Below are 22,273 nucleotides of genomic sequence, written 5' to 3'. Positions count from 1 at the left end.
AAGAGAGAGAGACATTCGTGCATTTTTAAGATGCACATGCACATGGGATGGACCTAGGCACATGGACTTAGGATCATTTACATGTGGGATTAGGGCACATGGGTCTTGGGGATTATAAAAGGCATGTACTCTAGGACTATTGTGCCTTTTGATACCTTTTTGATATACCTTTTAAGCCATTCCTTAGTGATAATCTCTTAAGATTTCCTTAATTCAAGTTAAGCTAAGAGATGTTACTCTCTTCCATTTCTACTTCAACAACGTGTTCCAGCTTGTTTGTCATCGCTCGCCATAGTCGGCTATGGCATCAAGCTTTGTGCAGATTTGTGATGTCCTACTTTCCTTCCACATCATCTTCATTGCGGTCCATTTCTTCGTGCCATTTTTGCATTTACTATTAGTAGCGAACAACTCAACACAGTCATCAGTTCTTTGCTCTCATGTCAACAAAACGCAGAAGTAGTAACCGCTTAGCTCGATTTCCATTACAATTACTTCCTTGACCCCCCCCCCCCCTTGCTTGCCTTTTTTTGTCTCTTCAAACTTGTGTGTGTATAAGAAAAGTGTAGAGACCCTTCAACTCCTCTCTTACTTAATGAATATACCTAGATTAATCCAGGGATAGCCCAAATTCACCTTATAAGAAAGTGCAATTTATAACCTCATGGTAGTCATCCACAAGACAATAAATCATCAACTCCATCATGCATAGTATGGACTAGATACTACGACATCCCTACTAACATCATCAGTGCCCAATAGTGGGTGTAGACCTTGGTATCAATATATGCTCCCACACACACACCCCACGCACGCACACACATAAGAGCATACATTTATACAAAGATATGTGTACTGAGTTTTTGTCAGAGCTCCGGAGATACAACGCAAACTTAACCATAATGAAGCCTAGCACTAAGGATCATAATAAATAGAAATAATTATCACAACAAAAAAGTAGTTGATAGGACATATGCACCACTAAACATAGAAAGAATTAACACAATATCAACTAGCTGCAACTTGGACGAAAACTTGACAATGTGAAATTTGAATATCCCCTAATACAGCATAAAGATATACCTCGATGAATCCAAGGACAAGACCAAATTAATGAATGCGTGAATGTCTTACATTTATAAGAGTTTTTTGCACTCATAAACTGGTCAATGAGCCTTCTGTTTGTAGCATGTTGTTGTGACATGTGCTTGCTGAGTTGTGTGATAGAGACCAATGTAACACAATAGCTCTTCTCCATTCTGTTCTTCATCAGTTTAATGCACAAGCATTGTGCATTTTTGTTTGTTGGCCTCCACAAGGATATGATGCCTTGTCCTTTTGCATTCTAATGGTGCTACAAACTAGTGTTTGAGAACCGCTATAGCTCAATGAACAGATTATGTGAGCTTGCTACTGTTGTCAAGAGCTACCAGGTTGTTTGTAATGATGTTAAGCTTTGTTGCTATTGTCAAGACCCTCTAATGTCCTCTCAGGTGATAGTGGTAAAACCAAGAATGGCTATGCCAACAAACACTAGAGCAGTGTTCTTGTTGAGCCTATAACCAAGGGTAATGATGCTTGTGAAAGAATCTTGAATACCATGTATGTATAGACTTTACACCACCTATTTGTAAATGTTCATGTCTTCTTACTTGCCTCAAGCCTCGAATACATTCTCAATCTGACGTGCATTTCATTAATCTTTACATGCATACATGAAAACTGTCTTGCATGCATCTGATTACCTTGCATTTGACATAAAACTTGTCAAATTCACTCTGATTAATCATAAGATAAGTACTAATCTTGCACTGTTTGCTCAATTCTTGGCCAAGAAACTGTTCAAGTTGCTCTTAAGCATCAAATTGTTATGCATTTTACATAAACCTTACAAGATTAACAATCTTGTAGTTTCTAGGCATCAAGATTTGCTTTGCATGCACCAGGGTTACATGTAAATGTCTCTTTTTGCTTGAATTCTAACAAGATTCATAAATCTTATAACACTTCCATGGTATGTCTTCTCTGTGCGTTAACCTTGATAAAGATCTTATAAACTTTGCACAAAAATCAAGAAAATTGAGAGCATAGAGTAGGGATTAGATGCTTACAATTGTTTCCAACAATCTGCACATAAATCTTTGCAATAAACTAATTTATGTACAATCTTCAATACTCTATATTATTCCACACAAAATCTGTGAAAAATTATGCACATCGACCTTTTAAAACTGTGAGCTACTCCATAAACTCTACACAGGAATCAAAATCTCTACACAGCAGCTTAGAAAACTCTGCATAGCAATCTGAAGATTCTACATAATGATATGAAATTTCTACACTAAATCTTGTATAACAATTTGAAATGTTTGCATACTTCTTACAACTACACCAATATTCTGTGTACAGCAACCTTCTCCTTGAAATATTCTTCCAAGAACTCAAAGATTTGACAATCTAGGGTTTCAATCTTGAAGAATAAGGACTCTAAGGATTAATCTCTGAAAAAGTATACTCCCTAAGTAAGAAATCACTCAATACTAGTTAGGCTGAAATTTTTGTAAACCCTAATTCGAAAATTAAAAAAATTTAAGAAATCAAAATCAAGAACTTCAAGAAATTAAGTAGTAAAGTGGATTAAAATTTTGAAAACAATGATTAATACAAATTCAAAAATAATTAACACAAGTTTCATTGTTGATCTTCTTAGATTAAAAATTAACAAATCTAAAAACTATATAAAAATCAATTCTAAAAATGATTAATACTAATCATGATCAATAAAATACATTTTTAAAAATTGAGTTCATAGTAATTCAAAAATGATTAATTTCCTAATCAAAGCATCAAGATATAAGTCTAGAGCTTTGATACTAATAAAAGAAAGTAATATCTAGCTTAATCTTAAATTAACCTAATTAATCTAGATTTAAAAAAACTTGAGAGATTATCACTAAGGGATGGCTCAAAAGATATATCAAAAGGTACAATAGTCGTAGAGCACATTCCTTTTATAGTCTCCATGGTTCAGGTGCCCTAATCCCACATGTAGCTGATCCTAAGCCCATGTGTCTAGGGTGCAGGTGCATGTGCATGTGCATCTTAAAAACACTTTGTTACAAGAAGGAAAGTAAGGCTCTTGTTTACCACCCAACCTTAGAGGAATGTGGTTAAGAATCTACATTCTCTAGCTTATGTAGTGACCTACTTGTCCATACTTGCCCGGCCGCCTGACCGGCCGCCTCAACCCTGAACCCCAAATATCATCGCCAATCGCTCTACGAAGTGACAATCGTCATTCGCTCCCCGAATACCATCGCCAATCGCCCTTTGACACAATCGATAATCATGATCCATGTCTGGTCGAGCCAACGCTTACTAATAATTTTCAAGTTATGTACTTAAAGAATCAATTAGTGAGTAATTAATTCTTAAATTAACATAAAAACATGTGTACGTTTTCAACAATTAATTATAAGAAACTCGTCATGTATAGATAATAGTAGATAATAGTATGAGTTACAAAAATTCTCGAACAACCTCTTCTTCTTAAAATCTATTATTGTCTAGCTTCACATCAACACTTGGAAAAAAAATTTGTAAGACACATAAAGAAGTAAGTCTTATGTATATAAAATCTTATCTACATTTAAAAAAAAACATACTACATTTTCATATCGTTAAGATAGTCTTATTATTAATATAATTTAATTTCTAAAATATTTCCTATATAAATATATGAATGAATACAAAATAAGATACGTAAAAGTTATCGCCACAAGTCTATTGAATAGTTTTAATAATAGTTGTATCTAAGACTACATAATGGTTGTATATTATTAACTAAGACTACATTATAGTTGTATCTAAGACTACATAATAGTTTTAATAATAGTTGTATCTAAGACTACATAGTTTTTTCTGTCGTGCATATTCACTCAAACTTATTAATTAATTTTTTTTCTGTCGTGCATATGCACTTAAACTTCAGACTTTATAAGGTTAAGGTTACAAACCTTTTAAAGTCTATGGTTAAAAAATTTACATTTTCTATAGCCAAAGCTTTAATTAATACACACCCTATACCTTAGGGTGTCCATCTCTCCCTACCTCTCCCCTAGCCCTCTTGCCTTTTTAAAGAAAATAGTGAGCCCAAAAAAAGAAAGATTATGGAGGACATCATGAGCCCAAAAAAAGAAACATTATGGAGGACATCAACCTTTAAAAATAGAATGTGATGGAGGCTAACATAGATAGAAAGAAAGCAAAAATAGAAAGCATGTGGACCCAACACCATTTCCATTTTTGACCTTACAAAAAAACCTTAATAAACCTTAATAGTTGTACTCTTCGACTACTGTCGTCTGGGGGGACTGCAACGGGCGACCGCGTTGCTTTGGCGATGCTGGTGGGCGGCGTACTCTACGGGTGTACACATGGCTGCGGGGTGGTTTGGGGGAGTGGGGGTGGGGACGGGCGGGCGGGCCTTACAACTTAAAATTTATTACACGAAGTGCCCTTACAACTTAAAGTTTATCGCAATGAAGTACCCTTACAACTAGGAATTGTGAAAAAGATTTTTATTCCATATTAATAAAAAAAAATCAAATTTATGACTATTCATTAGTAGGATCCATTCACTAATAATGTACATAATCTCCATTAATTGATTACTTTACATAAAAGGTTCTTTTTATATTTTAAGAGGGATATTGGTGGACCATACTTTATCTTTAAAAATCAATTTCATAAGCATGTTAATAATATGTTTATTTGTTGACTCCACCATAACTTTTTTTTAAGTGCTTACAATAATTTTTCATGACAGAGTTATTCCAAGTAGCAAGAGTATTATGGATATATTTACAAGGACAAAAGATATGTCACATGAAAAGAAGTACTAAAAGTGCTTTTTTAGAGAGTATTCTCTTATGATTTTGAAATAAAACATTTTGAAATTTAAAAATAACAAACATTAATTTTTTTTAAAAACAGTCTGAATCTATCTATAAAAGAATAGAAACCAAAAAAAATGTATAGCATATCAAGAAATAAAGGAGAATAGATCCTCCCAAGCGTATTTATGTACAATTAAATTAAATTTGTAATGTATCAAGACACAAAGGAGAAAAGATCCACCCAATCATATTTATGTACAATTGAAATTTTATGCAAGGCTTGCCATTTATAAGATTTGAAGAGGGCATTGTATGTGTTACAAATAATAATAACTTATTCCTTTAATGTCTCTAAATAATCTTACAATATGGTAGAAGCATAATGAAAAGAAAACCACAATGAACATGTTTACACATTTATCTTTTTATTTGTTTGTTTCATCATTTTTTTAGATATATTGGGTTGTAGGCTCATCTTCTTTTCTTCCTTGCTAAAACTTTATCTTTCGAGCTTTTTTTGGCTACTCAACCTCTACTAATTTTATGGCTTTGTAGCCCCCACATAAACATTTAAAATTTAACTCTATATATCCATTTTCCATTGAAGTTATGTAAATGTCTTGAATCTTTAAATTTGATGGTATTTTATTTTTATCTTTAGTTCTTTACTTTGCACACTTTTCTAGTTGAGTTTCTCAAGAGTTCATTCTTTGGTTAAATTCAAAAACATCTTTTGAAATGCTTTTTAAATGTGAGTTTATTTACATTTAAAAAGTGACAATCTCACTTTTATGTGAAAAAATATTACATTTAATGTTTTAATAATTATTTATATAACTTTATCTTTAACACTAGTATTGTGATTGAATGGCTTAAGCTGCACATACGGCTTAATCTTGATTTGTATATCTTTCCAAAAGTCAACATAGACACTAACAAAAAAAACCATGAAGGTACTCCAAAGTTTGTGAGTTTGATAGTTGAAGCTTTAACCTTATTCACTTTTGAAATGGCTTTAGTTTGCAATAAAATTAATAACAATTATACAATCTTATATCATGAAAATATAAATGGTATATACACACAATAATTTTTTAACATGTATCTTGTATGTCACATTTGAAAAAATATTTAATGTGGTTTCAAATTTAAAGTCCTTTGTCACAACCATTGTGGGGAGGTTTGAACCTACTAGATGACATTAATTTAATAATCTCTCTCACAACCAAATAAATAAACAAATAAAGTCCAAAAATGTTATTATTTTAACACGAAAGATTTTTTATGTGACATGTATCTTATATTCTCATTCATATAAACACCCGATACAAAGGAAGAGACTCATGAAAGATTTTATGTGACATGTATCTTATATTCTCATTGATATAAACACCCGATACAAAGGAAGAGACTCCACAAAGTCTCTTCCACTGTTGGGAAAAAAAAGATTCATAGAGGACCGGACCTCAAACTAATCATTGATGTACCTTAAGGAGATAGATGCACATATGTCCATAAGAAGGGACTCAATAAGATCTGATAAAGGCTCCTTCATCTCAATCTTCTATATCTCACACAGTTCATAACTATGGGTCCCCATATATGAGCTTATCTCACATATTAGATGATGTGAGTAAACTTTAGTATATATAATGGGGTTATCTTAATAGCATGTGATCTATTTTTGCAAATACCTTGATCTTTTAGGTGAAACTATCATGGTTGGCATTACAAGAAATGTCTTCTATACAATTGCGCCTTCGAGGTTAATCACTCCATCTCTAAAAACATCTCTAAAAAGTATGAAGCTAGAAGATATCCATCTTAACTATTTTTGTATCTAAGACTACATGATAGGACAAATAAGTAAATGAAACGCTCCAATACTTTTAAATTCTATACGTATAGATAGTAATGAGACAATACTTTCAAATCCCTTACGTATAGATATTTTTATCTTTTGAGATCTTTAAGATGAACAAAGAAAGTATATCTTTGTCTTTTGAGATACCTTGTTTGTTGCGTAAAAAGGTGAACAATGGCATAAGACTCCATTCACATGACGGATTATCTTTGTCTTTTGAGATACCTTGTTTGTTGCGTAAAAAGGTGAACAATGGCATAAGACTCCATTCACATGACGGATTATCCACTAATCTTTCAAAAAACTAAAGCTTACGATAAGATTATACATTTACATGATAATGCGCGCTAACTTATAAAAAATAGTGATGTGTATAAGTAGACTTCGAAACATGCTTGAATATTTATAATGGTTCTTTTAGTTTGTGCTTTAAAGTAAGAGAGAGATGCGCATGAACATGTAGCCTAGTGATGAGCCGAGTGAGAACCAGTGCTAAAAAATATATATATTTTCCAACCAATCAAAATAATAATAACTCTTAAATATATTTGACTTTTGTTTCCGAAATCTCTACTATATGTCGATTTTACAACTAAAAAATATATGAAAAATCATTCCTTAAAATAAGCACTACATAAAATCTCAACCATTTTTTCTGAAGTCTGGATGGTACAAATACACTAGAATGTCATTTTTTTTCGAGCAGTAAGGACTCCTATGATGAGACACGTGCGGCCTGAGATGAGACCCAGGATGGTCATAGTGTTGGATCTTATGTCTAAATGAATTTCAAAATAAGTCTCCAGGGGGACGACATTTTCATGAGCTAAACTTAGCATTCCCCATTTTTTTTTTAAAAAAGGTTATTACTTGCGAAAAGTAAACAAAACAGTCGAGATAAGAACCTGGGGCTGGCGAATTCGGAGAGTTTGCCGGTGGGGGAGAAGACGATGACCCCCACCTGGGCATCGCAAAGGACGGAGAGCTCGTAAGCCTTCTTGAGGAGGTCGTTTCGGCGCTTGGAGAAGGTGACCTGCCGCTTCGTATGAAGAGCTCTGCGGCTACTGTCGGCTTGGGGGGACTCGGTAGCATAGTCATCGGCGGCGGCGGCGGCGGCGGCAGCAGCTGCTGCTGGAGGATGGGCGGCCGCGTTGCTTTGGCGATGCTGGGCGGCGCGCTCTACGTGTGTACACATTGTGGCTGCGCGGTGTAGCAGCAGCTGCTGCTGCTGGGGCGCGATTAAGAGAGCTTTCGTGCTTACCAAAAGCCTGTGAACTTAATTAAAAGCCTGTGAACTGTTTTGCTAGTGGGGGGGACTTAATGTCCTTCTGTGGCCGTGATGGCGACCCCCCACTCATCGATGGACGCGTGGCCTCGTACAACCCCTCCCCAACCGCCCTTTCCCCCGCGATTGGCAAGTTTGGCCCCCGGCCCATCGCCCCTACGTACACTCTTTTGCTTTTTTGGCTGTGTGGGCCCCAAACTAGATGGAGAGATTCCTTCGGTTTCTGCAAGTTGATAAACACGCGTGTGGTGTACGTGCGTGCAAGTTGAACTTTGAAAAATATCTTTCAAGGGTTAAAAAACCAATAAGAAGTGACCGTTGAAGCATAAAACTTTTTCCCCAAAATTAAAGTATTGCAACATTTTCTTAATATAGAATTAACTCGCTTTCTTCTTTGATTACGGAAGATATCGCATTGTGATTTTAATAGCATTTTTTTCAATCACCCACTTTTGATAATGCCAAAAAAAACAACGTCAAAGCAGATGTCATCAACCTATATTAAAAGTCATAACTATATTAAAACACACTAACATTACATAATGTAACAATACTTCAACAACATTAAAAGTCTATTGCAATTATTAGGCATAGTAAAAAGGATTTTTTTTAAAAGTTAAAACGGCGGAATATATTTTAAAAAAAATGTGGTTACAAGATCCCATGTGGAAGGTCCATGGGGAGACACTATGACCTGATGAACCCTTCAGAAAAAGTTTCTCTTTTGTTTCAGAGTAAAAAGGATTTTCCTACAACTTACAAATCTATTGCACAAACTGTCCTTACAACTTAAAATTTATTGCAATGAAGTACCCTTACAACTAGGAATTGTCAAAAGGATTTTTATTCCATATTGATAAAAAAACAAATTTATGAATGTTCATTAGTAGGATCCATTCACTAATAATGTAAGCATTGTTGTTCACATAATCTGGGTTGATTGATACCTTTAAATAAAAGGTGCTTTTTTATATTTTAAGCGATAGATATTGATTGAGTACTCTTTATCTTTAAAAATCAATTTCATAAGCCTGTTAATAATATGTTTATTTGTTGACTCCACCATAACTTTTTTAAAAAGTGCCTACAATATTTTTTCATGTGGCTGAAGTTATTCAGGTGTGGCAAGAGTATTATGGATATAATTATAAGGATAAAAGATATGCCACAAGAAAAGAAGTACTACTAAAAGTGTTTTTTTAAGAGTATTGTCTTATCATTTTGAAATAAAATATTTTGAAGTCATAAATAACAAAAATTAACATTTTGAATATATCCATAAGAGAGTATTCTCTTAAGATTTTGAAATAGAACATTTTAAATTTATAGATAACAAAAATAAACGTTTTGAATCTATCCACAAAAGAATAGAAACTAAAAAAAATTATAACGTATCAAGACACAAAGGAGAAGAGATCCTCCCAAGCGTATTTATGTACAATTAAATTAAAATTTTATGTATCAAGACACAAAGGAGAAGAGATCCGCCCAATCATATTTATGTATAATTGAAATTTTATGCAATGCTTGCCATTTATAAGATTTGAAGAGGGCATTGTATGTGTTACAAATAATAATAGCTTATTCCTTGAATGTCTATAAATAATTACAATATGATAGAATCTTAATCAAAAGAAAACCACAATGAACATGTTTACACATTTATCTTTTTATGTGTTTGTTTCATCATTTTTTTAGATATATTGGGTTGTAGGCTCATCTTCTAAAACTTTATATTGGGTTGTAGGCTCATTTTTCTAGATATATTGGGTTGTAGGCTCATCTTCTTTTTTCCCTTGCTAAAACTTTACCTTTAATACTTTTTTTGGCTACTCAACTTCTACTAATTTCATGGCTTTCTAGCCCCCATATAAACATTTAAAATTTAACTCTATATATCCATTTTCCATTGAAGTTATGTAAATATCTTGAATCTTTAAATTTGATGGTATTTTATTTTTATCTTTAATAGTTCTTTATTATGGGCACTTTTCTAGTTGAGTTTCTCAAGAGTTGATTATTTGGTTAAATTCAAAAACATTTTTTGAAATTCTTTACGGTTATGGTCTCTTGATATTATTTGCATTTAAAAAGTGGCGATCTCATTTTTATGTGAAAACATATTGGATTTAATGTTTTAATACTTATTTATAAAACTCTATCTTTAACACTAGTATTGTGATTAAATGGCTTAAGCTACACATATGGCTCAATGCTAATTTGTGTCTCTTTTCAAAAGTCCATGAAGGTACTCCAAAGTTTGTGGAGTAGGATAGTTGAAGCTTTAACCTAATTCACTTCTGAAATAGCTTTAGTTTGCAATAAAATTAATAACAATTGTACAATCTTATATCATGAAAATATAAATGGTATATACACACAATAATTTTATAACACGTATCTTGTATGCCACATTTGAAAAACTATTTAATGTGGTTTCAAATTTAAAGTCCATTGTCACAACCGAGGGTCCAAGTGGTAGCCATTTGTGGGGAGGTTTGAACCTACTAGATGACATTAATTCAATAATATCTCTCGCAACCAAATAAATAAACAAATACAGTCTAAAAACATTATTATTTTAACATGAAAGATTTTTATGTGACATTTATCTTATATTCTCATTCATATAAACACCCGATACAAAGGAAGAGACTCATGAAAGATTTTATGTGACATGTATCTTATATTCTCATTCACATAAACACCCAATACAAAGGAAGAGACTCATGAAGGATTTTATGTGACATGTATCTTATATTCTCATTCATATAAACACCCGATACAAAGGAAGAGACTCCAAAAAGTCTCTTCCACTCTTGGAAAAAAAAAAGATTCATAGAGGACCAAACCACAAACTAATCATTGATTTACCTTAAGGAGATAAAGGCACATATATCCACAAGAAGGGACTCAATAATATCTGAGAAAGGCCCAAAACCTTCTCGAAATAAATAATGATATCTACCTTGAATCTGATAATAAGCAAGGCACTTGGAAAGGTGATGCTTCTTCATCTCAATCTCCTATATCTTGCACAGTTCATAACTATGGGTCCCCATATATGAGCTTATCTCACATGTTAGATGATGTGAACATACTCTAATATATATAATGGTTATCTTAATAGCATGTGATGTGTTTTTGCAAATATCTTGATCTTTTAGTGAAACTATCATGGTTTGCATTACAAGAAATGTTTCCTATGTAATTGCGCCTTCGAGGTTAATCACTCCATCTCTAAAAGTATGAAGCTAGAAGATATCCATCTTAACTATTTTGGTTCAGCTCTTGTCTTCTGAGGTGGAGATTTGGATCATCAAGAATGCCTTGGCAAGGTGGTATAGCCTATCCATCCAAATGCCATGTCAAAAAATCCAAGTGACACTACATACTACTTAATCCCAGTGGTGGCAACCTACATGGCTAATGACCAAGCTTATTAGTTAGCTTTTAAGTTTAGGGCCCCCAAATGTGAATAAGCAGCAATTATGTTGGCAACCATTTAGCCCGTCTAGTCGCCGCCCAGATTTCTTCCCGTTTTGTAACAAACTATTATAGATTAAGCTTTCTAGTTTTGTAGCAACTTTGAAACGGCTTCTTGCAAATGGGTAGTACCTGAATTCATGTAAGAAGTGAAGGGGGATTATTCCAGGAGAGAGGGGAAAAGATGAATGGATAGTTGAGCTCAAGACTCACTCAAGAGTTGATAGGCAGAGTCATTGCTAATGTATGGTACACCTGAGAGATTAAACTAATGTTCGGGAATGTCTTGTGGGTTAGTCTCTGTCTTGTCTCCATTCTTCACTACATAGCTCTGTTCATTCCATGTCAATCACATGCCTATCTAGACATTAACTCCTATCTGGAACCATGAAGGATCTAGGTACTAACCTGTGCACGCAATCACGTCTAACTCTCCAAGCTTAGGTGGACCGACACCTCAACACGTGAGCATTGGCTTATCACATTGGGTACAGTCATATTGCTACTCTCTTCACGAGCCGACTAGGTGGTTCGGAACCACACAAGTGCCGGGTCTTGCGATCCTGTTGGGGAATGGTATGCCAAGAAGGGGAGTCGGAAGGTAGAGGTTAGTTCTACATAGGAAGCTTGAATTGAGTTGTGCATGACATGCATATTCCCTTGGAAAACTTATGACATAGAGAAGCTAGTTGGGGTAGATCATGAGAGGAAGTAAGCGCGTCATGGTGTTGGGCTCATAGGAGTGCAATGGATAGTGTATGTAGAATAGAATGAAGAAAGTTCAAGAAGAGCAATGCGGTACTGTTGCAGGTAGTCAGAGGACTCAGGACCGCATCATCCTAAAAGATTTCTGGAAGGGATTCTGGACCAGCAAGATAAAAAACGATAGAATCAAGAACCTTTGAGGAAGCAAGAAGGAGAGGAAGAACACCAAAAGCGGCGAAACAAGAGGCATGGAAATCAAGAAGAAGAAGAACCAATGGCCTTCAGAATGATGTCTCTAAAATACCCAAAGTTCAAGGGAAAAAGTGAGGAGGATCCAAACGGCCATGTCTTTGCCTTTGAGATCACCTTCTTGGCCACAAGAGCCCCCCCATTGCCACATAAGATAGAGTATGTTGCAACAACCCTAGGAGGAAAGGCCACTGGTTGGTACGCTCAGTATCGTCTGGAGAAATTCCATACATTTGAAGAACTGAAGAAAGCTTTCCCAAAACGATTTCAAAAAGATAAGACCACCCCATTGAGGTACTGGAAAATCTGCAAAGGCTGACTCAGAAGAAGAGGCCAATAGAAGATTATGCAATAGAATTCAAAGTATTGTTAATGCGTCTCGACCTGAAAGATCCCTGCCCCCTCTGCACAACGAATTCTGGGGTGCTAGCAGAAGCAAAAATAGCATTTCTTGCGCAGGGCAGAGTCTCTCACTCGGGGCCTCGCCCACCACGGATATCCGGACAAGAGACTAATCCCTCGGTTCTTCCAAAATCGAACCCGGAAAAAAACTTCCCTCTCCCAGAAAGCACGGGCGATTCCTCCAGGATATTTTTATTCTATCGTAGTCAAGAGCCTTAACTAACCAAACTGATCCGACCGAACCCGTAAGTCACATGATCAGTGTGTAGGCATATGCTCACTTATGGTAGTGCTATGTGTAAACGTGGCTTAACCAAGGGCACTTTTTTCCATGTGGCTTTTTCCCTTGGATATCAAGTGTGAAAGGACACTCTACATATAATATTTTATACTTCTATATTATATGGATGTGACACACATGCAAGGGTTGACTTGCATTTTGTGGCTACCACACTTTTGTCTCTCTCTCTCTCTCTCTCTCTCTCTCTCTCTCTCTCTCTCTCTCTCATTTCTGTGTGAGCTTCTCCATCCTGCACCTAACCCTAATGTGCAGGTTTGTGTGTGAGTGTGTGAGTGTGTGAGTCCACACCAACAATTGGTATCAGAGCGCTAGAGGTTCTCAGATTCTGGAAATTCTGTCTCTGTAGTTTCCTGCAAATTTCCATCGCCTGTGGAATTCCGTTGAGCAGATCCATCATCGGAACCAGTCCGTGCATTGGCGGTTTTTGTCCGGTGGTTTGTTCTGTCCGCCTCTGCTCCGCCAGGCTTAGCTGCCACCCACCACAGCCGCCCAAAGCTGATGGCACTACTGTGCAGAGGACCGCCGCTCAGCTCGCAGGAGGCGACGCCTCCAACGAACTGCCTCTGCCTGCCGCGCCCTCCGTTTACAGCCTACCGTCCGTCATCGTGCCCTGCTCTGGCCACCCCGTCGGCACTGTCCCGGCGGCGCTTTGCAGATCCGCACGCCTGTCACACTTCGCCCACCATTGTACCCGTCGTGGCCATCGCTTCGCCCACCACTGTACCAGCCGTGGCTGTCGCTTCGCCCACCACTGTACCAACCGTGACCATCAATTCGCCCACCACTGTACTTGCACCCCGCCGGCTCATCAATCCCCCATACCTGCACCCCGCTGGCTCACCTATCCCCCGTACCTGCACTGGCTAGTTCTTCACCATGTCACCTGCACATTCAGTACCTACGTGCCTCTGTAGCTTCTGTACTTGCACCCATCGCTTGCCAGGGTTGTGCTTGCCTGTACCGGCTGTGCCTGCTGTCTTCAATACTTGCACATGGCCATCTGTACCTCCTGGCACGTCTGACGACCCTGCCAGGTACTCTGATTTCTGGAATTTAAGAAGAAGAAAAAAATTGTAGCCATTTCAGGGCAGGTCAGGTTCAGAAATTTCTACGGGTTTGCCAAAAATTCCCCTTTGCCAGAAAAATTGCAGGTGGTGCCATTCATGCTGTTTGGGTTGAAATTTGGGGGTTTTTCAAATTGAGGTCAAAATCAGCAAATTGAGCCTCTTTCAGTTGCAAAAATTTGGGGCTTTTGTGAAAATTGGCCAATTAACTGCACATTGAAGTGATTGGAGTGCATAAAAATTGGGGCTTTTCAGATTGGAGCATGTAATTGAGCATTATAGCTGTGATTTGTCGCATATGTATACACATTGTGTGTAATTGGACAATTTGGTGCAAGTTTACACTTGCTTCAGTTTGCAGGCAAACATTTGCACAGGACATTTGGTTGCGTGGCAGTGCACATTGGTGCTTGGTTTGCTTGTAGGTATATTTTGTTGACATGGCTCAAAATGCTACAGATGTATTTAGTGTGCCCACCTAGGAGGATAAGTTGGATGGATTTAACCACTCACTCTGGAGTTTCATGATCCGTAATTTGCTGGTAGCCAAAGGGCTTTGAGGCATCGTGTGTGGTGATGACACATGCCCACTTACCATCATACAGCCAGCCACGCCTCAAAGGGGAGCTGCTCAAAGAGCTCCTGAGGTAGAACCTGCTCCCACACAAGAGCGCAGAAGAGATGGGATTCTAGGGATGCACAGGCCATGTCATTGATAGCCCTTTCAGTAAAAAAGGACTATTATTTCGTACATTCGTTCTTGCAAAACATCGAAACTTGCATGGGACACATTGGAAGCAATGTATCAGGTACGCAACGAGACAAGAGTTGCCTACTTGAAGAGGCGATTGGATCTTCTTTCTATGGATGAGGGTGACTCCATGGCAGATCATCTCACCAAAGTGAAAGATTTGCAAGAACAATTGCTCAACATTGATGAGGTTATCCCAGACAGACAGCTGGTCACCAACACTCTTCATTCTTTACGACCTTCCTACTTGGGCTTTCACACCTCTCTCAACCTCTCTATGAGGAGAGGAGGTGGTGATCCCATCACTTTTGAAGAGCTGGTAGGTTTACTCTTGCAGGAAGAGCAAACAAGAGCAAACTTATTGAGAAACCGTGGTGGAGACAAGGCATTTACAGCCAAGGATAAGGGTAAAGCAAAGAGCTTTAAGCATGGGGGACAACAGTCTAGCAAGGCTAGCCCTCTTCTGGTGGTGAAAAGTCTGACAAAGGGGATGCAAAGAAGCCCAAAAAGAAGGGCAAATGTCACTACTGCCATAAGCCTGGACACTACATCTGTGAATGTAGAAAGCGGATTGCAAAAGAGAAAAGGAAAGAAGCAGGCAATGCAGTAGCAGACTCTTTTGATGACAAAGCATAGCAATTAGCTAATGTAATTCAGGAAGAGTACACTTTTTTGGTCACATGCACTAGAGTGACACACCAAGTGCTTCAGACAATGATATATCTTGCATTGCATCTGACAAACAGGATGTATCATGGTTTTTTGATAGTGGTGCTTCGAGCCACATCACTTCATGCAAAGATGTATTTCAGCACTTGGTTTATACTTCAAATGGCCGCACTATATTATGTGCAGATCATACCACATATCCAGTAAAGGGAATTGGCAATGTCATACTTATTGTAGCCAATGGTGCCAATATATGTATGAAAATGTATTGTATGTTCTAGGGATAAAGAAAAATCTACTCTCCATCTCAACCATAAACGACCAAGGTTTAAAGGTTGAATTTGAAGATGGGAAGTGTTTGGTATAAGACCCATCAAAGGGTTATGAAATAGTCACTTCTGGAACACGGTACAAAGGCTTGTATAAGCTGGACAGCTATGACAAGCGTACTTATGATGCAAATATAGTGGCTGCCCACACTCCTGCTATGCATGATGCAGAGCTATGGCATGCTCGTTTTGGGCATGTAAATTTTTGGAGTTTGATGCTTTTGTAGAAGCATCATATGCTTGATAATATCCCGCCTCTTAAGTCTCCAACAAGACATGTATGTGAGGGGTGTATTTTGGGAAAGATGCAACGAAAACCATTCCCCAAAGATGGAACTGTTAGAGCTGAAAGTAAATTACAGCTCATACATAGTGATGTATGTGGTCCAATGCGGACACCATCCATAGGGGGGCATCTTTACTTTGTCACATTCATTGATGATGACTACTTCAGGCCCTGCTTGGGTTTACCCTTTGAAAGCGAAAGCAGAGGTGTTTACATGCTTTCGACACTTTGTAGCAATGGCTGAAAATATGTGTGGATGTAAAGTCCAAACACTCCGCTCAGATAGAGGTGGAGAATACATGTCAAATGCATTCAAGGATTATATGCTTCAAAAGGGCATCAAACACCAATGTATTGTTCCTTATACACCACAACAAAATGGTGTAGTTGAGAGGAAAAATAGATCTCTCGTGGAGATGGCAAGATGCATGGTGAAAGCACAAAAGTTGCCTCATAATTTTTGGATGGAAGCGATAATGTGTGCAACTCATGTGTTGAACATGTGTGTCCAACAAAAGCTTTGAAAACCATAACACCATTTGAGGCTTGGTATAGCCGAAAGCCAATAGTGGATTATATGCGTACATTTGGGTGTTTGGCATATGCACGTGTGCAAGAACAACTCCGAACAAAACTAGATGACAAAGCAATCAAATGCATTTTTGTGGGCTACAGCAATGAGAGCAAAGGATACCGTCTTTATAATCCAACAACGCGAAGGATTTTTGTTAGTAGAGATGTGGTATTTGCTGAAAATTCAGAACAGCCCATGTACAGCTTGTATAAAAGTAATGATACAAGCATACAAGACATGTTTGATGGACTATTACCCATTGCAATTAGGGGGGATTCAGATCAGCCAACCCTTACACAAGAAAATCTTCATGTAGAACATGTGGAACAGCCAGCCATTCAGCCCCATTCTATGGAAGAAGTGGAAGATCTTGTCAGGGAAGAGCAAACAGCCATAGACACATCCAAGTCAGTGCCAAGATGGTTGCTCAAAACTTTGCAAGAAAGAAAACTTGCAGCTCCACTCACAGGTAGAACAAGGGCTAGTTCCAGCCATGCATTGAATATGCATCGTGGGGAGCTTGCATTAGCCATGGGTGGTCTCTTTGATTTAGAAGAGCCTTCTTCTTATGAAGAAGCACATGAGAATGAGCATTGGGTGCAAGCTATGCAAGCTGAAATCTCTTCTATCACATGAAGAACAATACTTGGGATCTTGTGGAGTTGCCTAAAGGCAAGCATGTCATTGGAACAAAGTGGGTGTACAAAGTCAAAAGGAAGTGTGATGGTACTATTGACAGGTACAAAGCAAGACTTGTGGCTAAAGGCTACTCCCAGAAAAAGGGAATAGATTATGAGGAGACTTTTGCTCCTACTTCGAGAATGACCACAATAAGATGAGTGATTGCATTGGCTGCACATAAAGGATGGAAAGTGCATCAATTGGACATCAAAACTGCATTCTTAAATGGGTAGGAGGAAGTATATCTAAATCAGCCCATTGGTTTTGTAGTTTCTGGTGAGGAACATAAAGTATGCAGGTTACATAAAGCATTGTATGGGTCAAAGCAAGCTCCAAGAGCTTGGTATGATAAAATACATGCTCATCTAACCAGCCAACGTTATGTGAATAGTCCAGTTGAAAGCACATTGTATGTGAAGAAAACCGGTGCCGATATTCTCATAGTCATCTTGTATGCAGATGGCATGCTCATTACAGGTACTAGCAAAGCACGAATTTCAGATTTCAAAGCTGATTTGAAAGCTGAATTTGATATGTCAGATTTGGGGCCTTTACACTACTATCTCGGCATACAGTTTATGCATACAGATGATGGCATTGTTATGCAGCAAACCAAGTACATAAAATTTTTGCTAAAAAGGTTTTACATGGATGAATGTAAGCCCATTTCTACTCCAGTAGAACCAGGTGTATGGCTTACTATGCATGATATTGGTGGAGAGCCGTTTGAGGCCGGCATTTACAGCCAGAGGCAGTGGGATGTCTCATTTACAGCCAGGCAGTGGGATGTCTCATTTACTTGTGTAACACGAGGCCAGACATATCTTTTGGGGTGTCTTTGTTGAGCAAATTCATGCACAGCCCTGGCACAAAGCATTGGCAAGCAGTAAAATGCATTTTTCGTTATCTTCAGGGTACCTTGAATCTTGGTTTGTTCTATCCCAGGGGGGCAGCTTGCAACTTTATGCATACAGTGATTCAGATTGGGCTGGTGATTATGATACCAGGCAATCCACTAGTGGGAATTGTTTTTTTCTTGGCAGTTCATGCATATCTTGGTTGAGCAAAAAGCAACCCACTGTTGCCACATCTACTTGTGAGGCTGAGTACAGGGCAGTCTTCATAGCTACAATAGATTGTGTATGGTTGAGGATATTATTGGCTGATCTTCGTGAGTGTCAGCAGACACCCACCACCATTCTCACTGATAGCCAGAGTGCTATGGCCATGGCACAAAATCTAGTATTTCATGCATGTACCGAGCACATTGAGATTCATTATCACTATGTCAGAGAGAGGTTACATGTAGGGGAGATCAGTTTATCTTACTGCCCTACACAAGATAATGTTGCAGATCTATTCATAAAGGCTTTACCTCAAGAAAAGTTTGAAGCTTTCCGTAAAACTTTGGGCTTACTCTCATACAGAGAGTGATCTGCTACCTTGTACAGGTTCACACTTCCACTACAGGGGGGATTTGTAGGCATATGCTCACTTATGGTAGTGCTATGTGTGAACAGGCCTTAACCAAGGGCACTTTTTCCCATGTGGTTTTTTCCCTTGGATATCAAGTGTGAAAGGACACTCTACATATAATATTTTGTACTTCTATATTCTATGGATGCGACACCCATGCAAGGGTTAACTTGCATTTTGTGGCTACCACATTTCTCTCTCTCTCTCTCTCTCTCTCTCTCTCTCTCTCTCTCTCTCTCTCTCTCTCTCATTTCTGTGTGAGCTTCTCCATCCTGCACCTAACCCTAATGTGCAGGTTTGTGTGTGTGTGTGTGTGTGAGTGTGTGAGTCCAACACCAACAATCAGATCAAGGAAAAGACTTGCACTTGGATCATAGAGACCAAGGCTTTTTTCCTCATTGAGAGGCACAGCCGTTGATTCTTTTCCATAGAACAAAGACTATTCGGGATTTACTTCATCTATCGTACCACTTATTTTGATATAAAAATTCTGTATGCATCTTTTATGCATAAAATCCAACTTCTATGGAAATAACACTTTTATATAAAAGAAAAATCCTTTTATGCATCTATTTATGCATTAAAAAATCAATTTTGATGAAAGTAACACTTTTATAATAAAAAAATTCTTTTATACATTATTTTATGCATAAAAATCAATATTCGTGAAAGCAACACTTTTGCAATTAAAAAAAATTCTTTTATGCATAAAAATCAATATTGATGAAAGTAACACTTTTATAATAAAAAAATTCTTTTATGCATCATTTTATGCATAAAAATCAATATTGATGAAAGTAACACTTTTATAATAAAAAAATTCTTTTATGCATCATTTTATGCATAAAAATCAATATTGATGAAAGTAACACTTTTATAATAAAAAAATTCTTTTATGCATCATTTTTTGCATAAAATCAATATTGATGAAAGTAACACTTTTATAATTAAAAAAATATCCAATATACATCTTTCTATGTATAGAATTTAAATCTTATGAAAATCACTCTTTTATAATTAAAAAAATAATCAATATGCATCTTTCTATGCATAGAATTTAAATCTAATGAAAATCACTCTTTTATAATTAAAAAAATAATCAATATGCATCTTTCTATGCATAAATTTAAATCTAATGAAAATCACTCTTTTATAATACTAAAAATAATCAATATGCATCTTTCTATGCATAGAATTTAAATCTAATGAAAACCACTCTTTTATAATAAAAAAATTATCAATATGCATCTTTCTATGCATAGAATTTAAATCTAATGAAAATCACTCTTTTATAATAAAACAATTATCAATATGCATCTTTCTATGCATAGAAGTTAAATCTAATAAAAATCACTCTTTTATAATAAAAAATAATCAATATGCATCTTTCTATGCATAGAATTTAAATCTAATAAAAATCACTCTTTTATAATAAAAATAATAATCAATATGCATCTTTCTATGAATAGAATTTAAAAATAATAAAAATCACTCTTTTATAATAAATAATAATAATCAATATGCATCTTTCTATGCATAGAATTTAATTTTAATGAAAATAACACTTTTATAATAAAAATATTTCCACTATGCATTTTTCTATGCCTAGAATGAAAATAACACTTTTAGAATACACAAATGATGGGGATTACTCTTTTTGAATAATAAAAGATAAAACTTATTTCATAAAATTTAAGAAAATTTTACCATAACCTCCTTTGTATGGTTGACCATTTTTTAATTTTTTCTAACCTTAAATTACTTAAAAATTATCCCCAAATGGTTTAAAGCATTCTAAACTAATCAAATTCCACTTTTAAAAGAGAAACAATATGAAAAGTTTAATTCTAACAATTTGATTACTTAACTAGGATAAAGAAAGGCTGAATTTAAGAATGAAGAGAGGGGGAAAGCCTTTCCAACAAGGCATAGCATCGATTTATCATTTTAAAGATAACAAAAATTAGAAAACCATTAAAAGAATAAAAAAAAGTAGGATTTCTAACTTACATGAATTTCTGAGAGCTTTCCTTTGGCTTGATGGTTTGAGGGATCTACTCTTGTTTGCAACAAGAGTGGCCACCAATTCTTTAGAAGAGGGAATGGTCAAGAACTAATGATTTATTAAGAAATTCACAGTTTTTGGCTCTGGGGGGGAGGAGTAGATTAACAGTGCATAAAACACTATTAAGCTTCAACAAAGGGGGAGGCTTCTATTTATAGGAAAAAGTGAGCTTCTAACCAAGCAAACTGATTCTAGAATTTTCGAGATCAGTTTGGTCAATTTTTGACCATTTTTTGGTCAATTTAGCTTACTTTTTAGAACTAGACTTGAATTAGGAGAGAGGAGAGATGAAATATCTCAATTTTTGGGAATTTAAAACTCCACCACACAAGTGAAATAGGCATCTCCTTCATGAGGGGGAATCCCCACTCTGAGGTGTCAAAAATTCATTTTTTTAGTATTTCCTTTGGTCCTTCGTCCACTCTTCATCTTATGTGAGTATTTACTCATTTTTGGGGGGATTTTCTTTATTTCTTCTATTTATCTCCTCCACACATTTGGATGAATTTGATTGGCCCCTCAAAGTCTTAATTTAAAATTTTCAGAAAATCTGGACCCCTAGGATAAGGCCTTTTGAGCGATTATAATTGATTTCTAATGCACCTTCTGAAAATCTTTTTGAACTTCTGTTTCGGGGAAATTTATTTTAATAAGAAGAGATATTTTTCCATCCAAAATATCTAAAATTTGAATAACCTCTCTCTAGAATATTTTCTCTCTCTAAGCCAAAATAGGTAGAAACAAGATCTTTTATATATCTGAAGAGGGATTTGATTACAAGGGAAGATACTGGACATCTTGAGAGGCTGGGAAGGAATCTTACATTTTAGATAAATTTATTTTATGCATGAGAAAATTTAAATGATAAAAGAGGAATTCTCATAACAATTGGAATTCAATCATTTAAATGGTAAAAGTGAAATTCTTGGCATATTTGAAATAATAGACATTTTTATTAAAGAAAAGAGAAATTTTAGATAAATTTATTTTATGATAAAAGAGGAATTTCCATGATATTTGGAATTCAATCATTTAAATGCAAAAAGAGGAATTCCCATGATATTTGAGATCCAAGAAATTAAATGGAAAAAGAGAAATTTTTAGCATAATTCAAATTATGAGTATTTATCAAAAGTGGAATTTTGAGCATTATTGGAAAATATGGGTAGAATTGATTTTTGTAAATCC

General features: G+C 36.2%; 1 protein-coding gene across 6 annotated transcripts in view; it reads right to left on the bottom strand.

Moving 5' to 3' along the window:
• Positions 1-8,165, bottom strand: part of LOC147622804 (MADS-box transcription factor 23-like) — a 216,299-nt gene extending 208,134 nt beyond the window's left edge. For 2 of the 6 annotated variants that reach the window (XM_086822449.1, XM_086822458.1), the window contains exon 1: positions 7,668-8,163. In XM_086822449.1, coding sequence (XP_086678575.1) covers positions 7,668-7,957 — 290 coding nt within the window. In that variant the 5' untranslated portion in view covers positions 7,958-8,163. Of the gene's footprint in view, positions 1-7,667 lie in introns of all 6 variants that reach the window. The other 4 variants (XM_086822450.1, XM_086822456.1, XM_086822455.1 and 1 more) reach the window with 4 other exon arrangements.
• Between the last annotated feature and the right edge of the window lie 14,108 nt (positions 8,166-22,273).

Source organism: Cibotium barometz, chromosome 28 (genome assembly GCF_041138505.1).
Source record: "Cibotium barometz isolate CiBa-2024 chromosome 28, ASM4113850v1, whole genome shotgun sequence".
In the NCBI taxonomy this organism is placed as follows: Eukaryota; Viridiplantae; Streptophyta; class Polypodiopsida; order Cyatheales; family Cibotiaceae; genus Cibotium; species Cibotium barometz.
This window is presented reverse-complemented; position numbering and strand designations above follow the sequence as displayed.